Source organism: Priapulus caudatus, unplaced genomic scaffold (genome assembly GCF_000485595.1).
Source record: "Priapulus caudatus unplaced genomic scaffold, Priapulus_caudatus-5.0.1 Scaffold3463, whole genome shotgun sequence".
Lineage (NCBI taxonomy): Eukaryota > Metazoa > Priapulida > Priapulimorpha > Priapulimorphida > Priapulidae > Priapulus > Priapulus caudatus.
Window position 1 is genome coordinate 1,484 of NW_014580524.1, and position 8,034 is coordinate 9,517.

The 8,034-nt window shown below is 49.6% G+C and overlaps 1 protein-coding gene across 1 annotated transcript; it reads left to right on the forward strand.

The window, feature by feature from the left end:
- Positions 1–6,420: 6,420 nt before the first annotated feature.
- On the forward strand, positions 6,421–7,590 carry LOC106819449. The gene has a single exon (XM_014824081.1). It carries the CDS (start codon positions 6,421–6,423, stop codon positions 7,588–7,590), a length of 1,170 nt encoding a protein of 389 aa, XP_014679567.1.
- Positions 7,591–8,034: the final 444 nt, after the last annotated feature.

An 8,034-nucleotide genomic window follows, 5' to 3' on the forward strand; every position in this document is an offset into this window, starting at 1 on the left:
ACAACAGACTATAGTAATACAAAATAGTGGTCATCCAATGCCTTCGGCATTGTAGATAATTTTGGAAATAACCTGTTTAATACTCTAGTAAAATACTTAGTAAATTGCATGTTGGTGGGTACCAGTGAAAATCGGGTAAATCGCCCCGTGCAGACAACTGGGTTACGAATGCTCGAAGTCTGCGGACAATATTCGTGACGATTCTTGTAAGGTCAACATTTCATCATGTTCAATCGTGGTCTGTAGTCTTAATTATGGCTGCCCGTCCTAGTGTTAGAGAGTTAAGTCAAGGTTAGCAACTGAGTTGTTGATACATTGACAAACTGTCGCATCGTCTCTACGCCATGCAATTAGCTCGTTTAGCGTATCGTGGTTTAATATTAAGCCTGTGGTCTTTGCGTCAATAAACAGTCAATGAATCTTCCATAGCAATGCTGAAAGGCCCCTTGAGTAAATTTCAAAACCCAGATAGCCTTCGTTTGTGAAGTCATTTAATCATCTTCCGTCGCTACCCCATAAAATGCCTTTCTGAAACCGCCCAAAACACGCGTTACAGTGAATCGCTAAAACGCTGCCACGTGCTGGCAAACATAGACGTTCAATCCTCGATCCGCTCGATAGCCGTGTCGATAGCGGTTTCATGACAATCAGCTGCATTGTTTCTTTATACAACTAACTTCGATAATCTCACGAAATTGGTCGTTGGTTTTCCGTCACTTGTTGCTGTTGCTGCGCCCTGACTGTGCTGTTTCAAACCATAAGCGGTAGCAGTGTGCGTATTTCGATCTAAGCGCACTTTCCGAAATACGCGTTCCCAACGTCAAGGTGTATTCGTGAAGGCCCATACGCGTCGCTGTCACCGAAAGAGGGGGCGCGCCGCAGCAGCGAGCTGCCCAGTTAACTGCGCTTGAATTAAACAAATATTCGATCTGGCTCCATCAAATTCCCCTCATGTAATCCTTCACCAGGCGATTAAATCTAAACTAAACAACGATTGTCCAACTGCTTTGTTATTGCAAGAAGTTCTTTTGGGTCAAACACAGCCTCTCCTCTTATCAATTGTCACCGCGACATCACAAGTCGCTACACACAAGCCCATACCTGTAATGAAAGGAAAGATTATTGAGCTGACGTCTGTCTACTGAGTACTGTGAAACCCCTTCATTTGGCCCTGCCTGCGTCTGCAAAGGAACAGGTTATTAGAAGTTAATGGTGTTTCACTACCGCTCTATATCGTATCCCCTAGACGCCCTGTTCTTCATCGGCATGACTGCTTGTGCTACCACGACTCGTCCACGTGACCTCTAGCGCGAGCCACTTCCATTGTCCTACCTCCCAAAAAAAAAAAACCTCGTTACTTGTTACCAACGTTATCCCGTGTGCCATGCGTGCAGATCTCCATATGCGTAGCGTGGTCGTCCATAATGTCTCCGGATGACATCCTTGCCTTCCGCGTGTTGCTTGCCTTGCCTTCCCACTGACGTAGCCCTTGGACGTCTCCAAGTGGGCGTCTGGAAGTGGGCGCTTGACGTAGATGTTTACTGCAACTGCGGTGCTACTAACCTCGCTAACGGTAAGAGATCGCTGTCGCTATAGCTACTCTGGGATGAAGACCTTTGTCTTGTCGGCATGGCTTCTTCCTCCGACTCTGAAATCGTCACATTGAGACATAAGCGCCCTGGTCGCCTGCTAGGATACGCTAACGTCGGCCTGTTCCGTGCGTTTGCTTCTAGTGGCCCCTGCGCAACACGCGTTCCTAGGCGGTCTGTCTTCCCTCGTGCTCCCGGATGGCTCTTCCGCTTGTGGCTCACCAGGCATGGCTTCGTTCCCGTTTCTCTCTGCGGCTCCTTTTTGCGCCGGCGTTGAGCTTCTTCTCCGTGGTTGGTCCAACGTAAACCTGGATACCTCGCCTCATCGTTATCTACATAGCCGCGGTGACCTGCTCGAAGTGTTCGTCTCGTGTTGCCAACAAAGAATTTCTTTGGTGTTACTTTTCTTAGTTACCGTTGTGAATACGCCTTTCCACGCACTATTGAGCCTTGTGACTTGTCTCGGGCTTCAATACCGGATCGTGGTAGAAACCGATCACCCCACTCTGAACTCCTGGACGCTTTGCTCCAGCTATTGTCGTAGAGCTTCTTGTTATGCGTTCTCATTTCTTGTGTTGCCGTTTCGCTATGTGCGCCAGATGCATGGTGAAATCTCTCACAGTGATCTTGTGACATCGGCTCCTCGTCGTAGGATTTCCTTCTGGTAATAATCAAATTATCCATGGTAATTTTTTAACCGGTGGCGACACAATACAACAAATAGAAAGGGCTATGATGCGACGTGCTATGAATAGCGGACCGATATGCTAACAGCAATGGTGGTAGCAACAAGTCCCACGATGTTTGCGTGACGGTCCACAAACATGGCTAGATGAGCCGAGACACGAGGATCTGGTGAGAAAGCGGTGACGAGGTTGCACCCATTAGAAGCTGGATGAGTAAGGTGGCGCACGGTGGACGGCCTATTATTCGAATGTTCCTGACTGGATGCCATAATATTATTGCAAAATTCCGTGCAATATCCCCGAAAGAGAATCTTGATCACCCTATGTCTGGGGATTTATCTCGTTAATAAACAGGTTAGCCACCGTTTGAGCTGATTTATCAGCTACGGGAAAAATTTCCGGCCAGCTGGTATACAGATCGTGAAAGTGAATTAAATACCGCGATTACCACGTGGCGTCAGACGGAAATTGAGCAAGTGTCCACCGCTCACACTGTCGAATGGCGGCTCCGAATTCGTGCCGCTGCCTAATTGGTGAACGCACATAGGTTTAGCATTGCGTGACTTTACAAATAATTGCAACTGCTCACATAATCGTTATTGTTGAATCACATGCTTTGGGCCAATAATATCTCATAATTTTCGCATGCGTTTCGCAAGGCCTAAATGCAGCAGCTATAAGATACATCAATGATGGTACACGCCGTTATTACCGTCTGTAGTGCTGGGTACCACTAACTGTACGCAGGTTCCGTGGTCGCTGTTGCCGGTCTGTGAATATGGCTGTACAATAGGTCGTCGGAAATCATGTAAATTAGTAAGCTTGCTCAAATCCTAATTGAGCATTAGTGATGTCAATCCTCACGTATCTTGTACAGACAATGGCTTCCTACATTGCTACGCAAGATCTACCTCTAAAGATGGCAGCACTGTCCCTTGCCGGTTGGTCTTGCGTGCGTATCTCTGGTAGCTACCTCCACTCGATCTTGTGGTGCTGTAATGATCCTACGCGGCCTCCGCTTTCCTCCCTGCCGCTCTTTTCTCCTTGTAGATGGCGCTGCAAGGCGATCTGTCGTATCGTCATGACCCTGGCCTCGCATGGCTCCGCGTGGCCGTCAGGTGACGCTGTATGTGTTAGGTGCGTATTGTGGTTGGAGGCATATCCTGGCAGAACTCCCATCTGCTTCGCCCTGTCGTTGTTTACTGGCTCGGATCCTGTGGTTTATTGTATACTGGCGTCTCCCGGGCGTGCCGCTGGCTTGCGCTTCGATGACTTGCGTTGATGCTCGCGTTCTGCGCAAAAGCGCCTTCCTCTCTGTTCCAGCTGCGTCGATTTCCCTGTCGTCTGACCACGGTATTCGCAACGTGCCAATAACCAATATCAAAGTGCATAAACGTGCAAGATCGCACAGTATGACTAATCTAGTCTCTTTTGAGCACCTGCAGTAAATACCAACACGCCAGCGATCATGGGTTTCGGAGACGCGCAAGACAGCGATCAGGAGGAGCAGCACAGCACCTACTACAGCGACGACGAAGAAGGCGCCGCATCGCACCAGCACCAGGAGAGTGCGACCGCGTCGGGCGGCTCGTTTGCGTGGAGGGCGCGGCGCGGCCTTCCCACCCCTGAGGCACTGTACGTGCCACGGCCGCAATCGCCGGCTAGCAATCAGCCACCCATCGATTGGGAGGCCCTAAGGGCAGCCCGGAGCGACGGGGAGATCGCAACGCCCGGCGCTTCCCGCTACCCGACCGGCGGGCCCCCACCCCCAACGCCGCGCCTGATCTACCCAGGACTCGCCTCGACAGTGGGTAGGCAGACGAGCTACGACAGCTGGGCGGCGTTTCGGGCGGATGTCCGCAGATACCGGATGAACAATCCGGGATGGACCGTCGTCCACCGTGACGACGACGACACGGCAATCGCTGTCGTCCCCATAGAACTGGCGCCGCTGCTGGGCGTGTCCATGGTGAACCAGCAGCGGCCAGGGCAACCTATTGTGCCCGACGACAGCGATGACGATTGGGAGGAGGAGGACGAGGACGACGAGGAGACGGCGAGGTTTTATCGGTGGGACTAGAGGAGGACGACGCAGACCACGACGGCGCAGCACCCACCGGGACGACGGAGGAGGACGGGAGCGACAACGTTGGAGGACGGACGGGACAACGCAGCACGGAACGACGACGGAGGAAGGGACACGACGACGAGGACAACAACGAAGGCGGCAGCCGGATACTATAGCTTACTAGAGACAAAATAAAAAAATTAAAAAAAAATTTTACTAAAATATTGAAACAAATAAAGATATATATATAAATAATGTGGGGGTTAAAGATAGTATGTCGTTTGGGGGGGGGGAAATAAGGGGTAATGTGTATTTGTGTATTGTTTTTTATACCTTTTGTGTTTTGTGTGTATGGGGGAAGGAATGTTCAATTTTGGGTGAGGGATATAATGTGAGGGTGAAAGATGTTCAATTTTGGTGAGGGAGAGGATAAAAAGAAAATTTTAAATAGCGAAAATTAAAAAAACATAAAAAAAAAATAAAAAAATAAGAGAAAATACCATAAAAAACGTATTTTAGTCGACGCATCAATACAGTTACGGAAGTTGTCCACCGCATTACTACGGCTCCCAACTTGTCATATGGGGGGAGTAATGTAACGAAGAAATATCATTAATAATAAATAGAAGTCAGAAATAGAAGCAGGGCAAGTGAAATACAGGGTCACAACATATAGGACAGGTCTATTGTCTAGGAAACACGCACATGCTAACAATGGCGGCAGCACGTAATGGGTTAGACCATAAACAGGGCGTGACCATGACCCACGCCAACGGCCACTAGAAACGCGGGTCCAGCAGACACGCGTGACCGGCCAATAGCAGCGCTGGGCTTAGACAATGGAGTCAGCGTCACGATTAGGAAGAATGTTTGTCGGAAAGAAAGGGCTCGATCTATTCGTTCTGCAGCCCACACGAAGACAGACGTACCGTCAATAGTGCTAGTAGAAATACCGACCATCCACCTAAGATGTAAGTTAGACATTGTATTCCGCGCACCTTTCTGTATTCGTACGGGTCATCTACACGGACCCCTTGCTATGTGTGTACGACGTCGAAGCTAGTAAAAATGTTTGTAATCTAACCACGTATCCTCAGCATTCATTGTTTGTCATCACGACACCGCGTTACCTCCGATAATATACGTAGTCACGAACGCGCGATCACGGATAACACAGCCGAGCTTTCGAGAGCTATGAGTAAGAAACTGAAACGTTACAGTATGAGAACGGTGCCACAGTGGAATTTAGGATGACGTCACACCTCTTTGGGGGTGTATGGTGGGCAAGCAGTAGCACTTTTGCCCTCCGGAAAACTATTGAAGATTCTCCCGTCAGTGAAGACATCAGGGACACTGTTCGTCGCTCGTTCTATGTAGATGACATGTTAAAGTCTGTCAAGACCAAAGGAGAAGCTGTCCAAATCATGCAGGGGACAAAGCAAGCGCTCGTGCTGGGAGGATTTAATTTGACGAAATTTGTGGTCAATGACGTCGAGCTCCTACAAAGTGTGGATGTCAAGGATAGAGCGAAAGAAGTCAAGGAAATTACAGCAAGCATGGGCAGCAAGGCCCTTGGAGTCAAGTGGGAGGTCATGAATGACTGCTTCTACTTTGTCAGTAAGGACACAGAAACACGAGGCATCACGAAGAGATTCATGCTGAGTCAGTTGGCATCGACGTATGATCCACTTGGTTTGGTTTCACCAATCATCTCCCAAGGGAAAATATTATTCCAGGAAGTCACTAAGCTCAAGCTGCCCTGGGATATGACAGTCCCTCCTAGTATTAGTCAAATATGGATTGCCTGGTTAGCATCCTTAGCAGACGTTCCCAAACTCAAGTTTCCGAGGTGTGTCATTCCAGACGGGTTCGGGGGAAGTGAGATGGAGTTGCACCACTTTAGTGACGCCAGCGAAATAGGGTATGGAGCCTGTTCCTACCTAAGAATGATAAATCAAGCAGGGAAAGTCCGTGTGGCCCTGCTAGCCAGCAAGGCTAGGGTAGCACCACCCTTCCCAGACTAGAACTTTCTGCTGCTGTGGTGGGAGCCAAGCTTGACTGCATCATCAGGAGAGAAATGGAGGTGCCACTGCTTAGGTCAACCTTCTGGACAGACAGCCGTATAACCTTGGCCTATATCCAGAATGATGCCAAGAGGTTCAAGACGTTTGTCGCAAATAGAGTGTCGCTCATCAGGCAACACAATGATCCAGCTCAATGGCGCCACGTAAAGGGAAAGGAAAACTCTGCGGACGTATTGTTACGTGGGTGTAGTGCCGAGTCTGTTCCTCAATCTTGGTTCTGTGGCCCAAGCTTCCTCGGGGAGTACAAGAGCACCTGGCCATCGGATGGGCGGACATCCGTTGATCTGATGGAGACAGATGCCGAAGTGAAAAGGGATGTTTCTGTGGCAGTTGCAAGCACCGCAAATGCAGTCCGGCATCCTATGGAAGCCCTGATTGAACATTATTATAGTTTCTACAAACTGAAGAAGGCCCTGAGCTGGCTCATGCGAGTGAGAGTTTCTGCAGAGCTCGGGGACAAGTCTAAGTTAGCCGGTCACACAACCGCATCGGAGTTAGCTCGAGCTGATGAGCAAGTAGTTCGCTATGCGCAGGGCCAGACTTGCAAGTCCGAGATCGCAGCGCTGATGGAACGAGGCGCGGTGGCTACTTCCAGTCCCGTGAAGAATCTGAATCCTATTCTCAATTCACGTGGGATATTAGTGGTAGGAGGGAGGCTAAAGCATGCCAGGATGGGTTACGAGGCTAAGCACCCCGTCATCCTGTCGTCGGCTCATAAAGTTTCCAAGATGATTGCCAAAGAGTGTCATGATGCCGCTCATTTAGGAACCGAGTGGTCGCTGAGTCGACTCAGGCACAAGTATTGGATCGTACGAGCCAGAAGCCTACTGAAGGAAGTAAAGCATGCATGTGTCGTATGTAAGAAGCTTTATGCACCAACACACCATCAGAAGATGGCTGATCTTCCACCGGAGCGTGGTGAATCAGGCAGCCCTGGCTTTTCCTGTGTTGGGGTGGACATATTTGGCCCTTTCTACGTGAAATTAGGGCGTTTGGAAGTAAAAAGGTATGGTTGCTTGTACACACGCCTCACTGTGAGAGCAGTGCACATCGAAGTGTTGAATAGCCTAGAGACGGATGCCTTCTTAGCTGTGTTCTTCCGATTCATAGCACGTCGTGGCTGCCCCGTTAAAGTATTCTCAGACAATGGGAGCGCACAATGAATTGTCCCGTAGCTTGCGTCAATTGGACCAGGGGCACATCATTCGATCGGCTCACAGGCGTGGAGTTGAGTGGAAGTTTAATAATGCCACTCGCGTCCCATCATGGAGGTATATGGGAGAGGATGATACGCACAGTTCGCCGGGTATTGTGCACAATTCTGGACCGGGATGCCAGATTGACTGATGATGTGCTGTGCACAGTTATGTGTGATGCTGAGAATCTGGTAAACAGCCGGCCAATCACTAAGTGTAGTGATGACCCAGATGACGATGAACCCCTCACGCCCAATCACTTGCTGCTGCTGCACAACAACACGTCATTGTCTTCGGGTACGTTCTTCTCACGGGACATGTATCGGAAGCGTTGGCGGTACTCCCAGTGCCTTGCCGATCTGTTTTGGAAGAGGTGGCTCCTAGAGTACCTCCCGCAACTGCAGAGGCGCC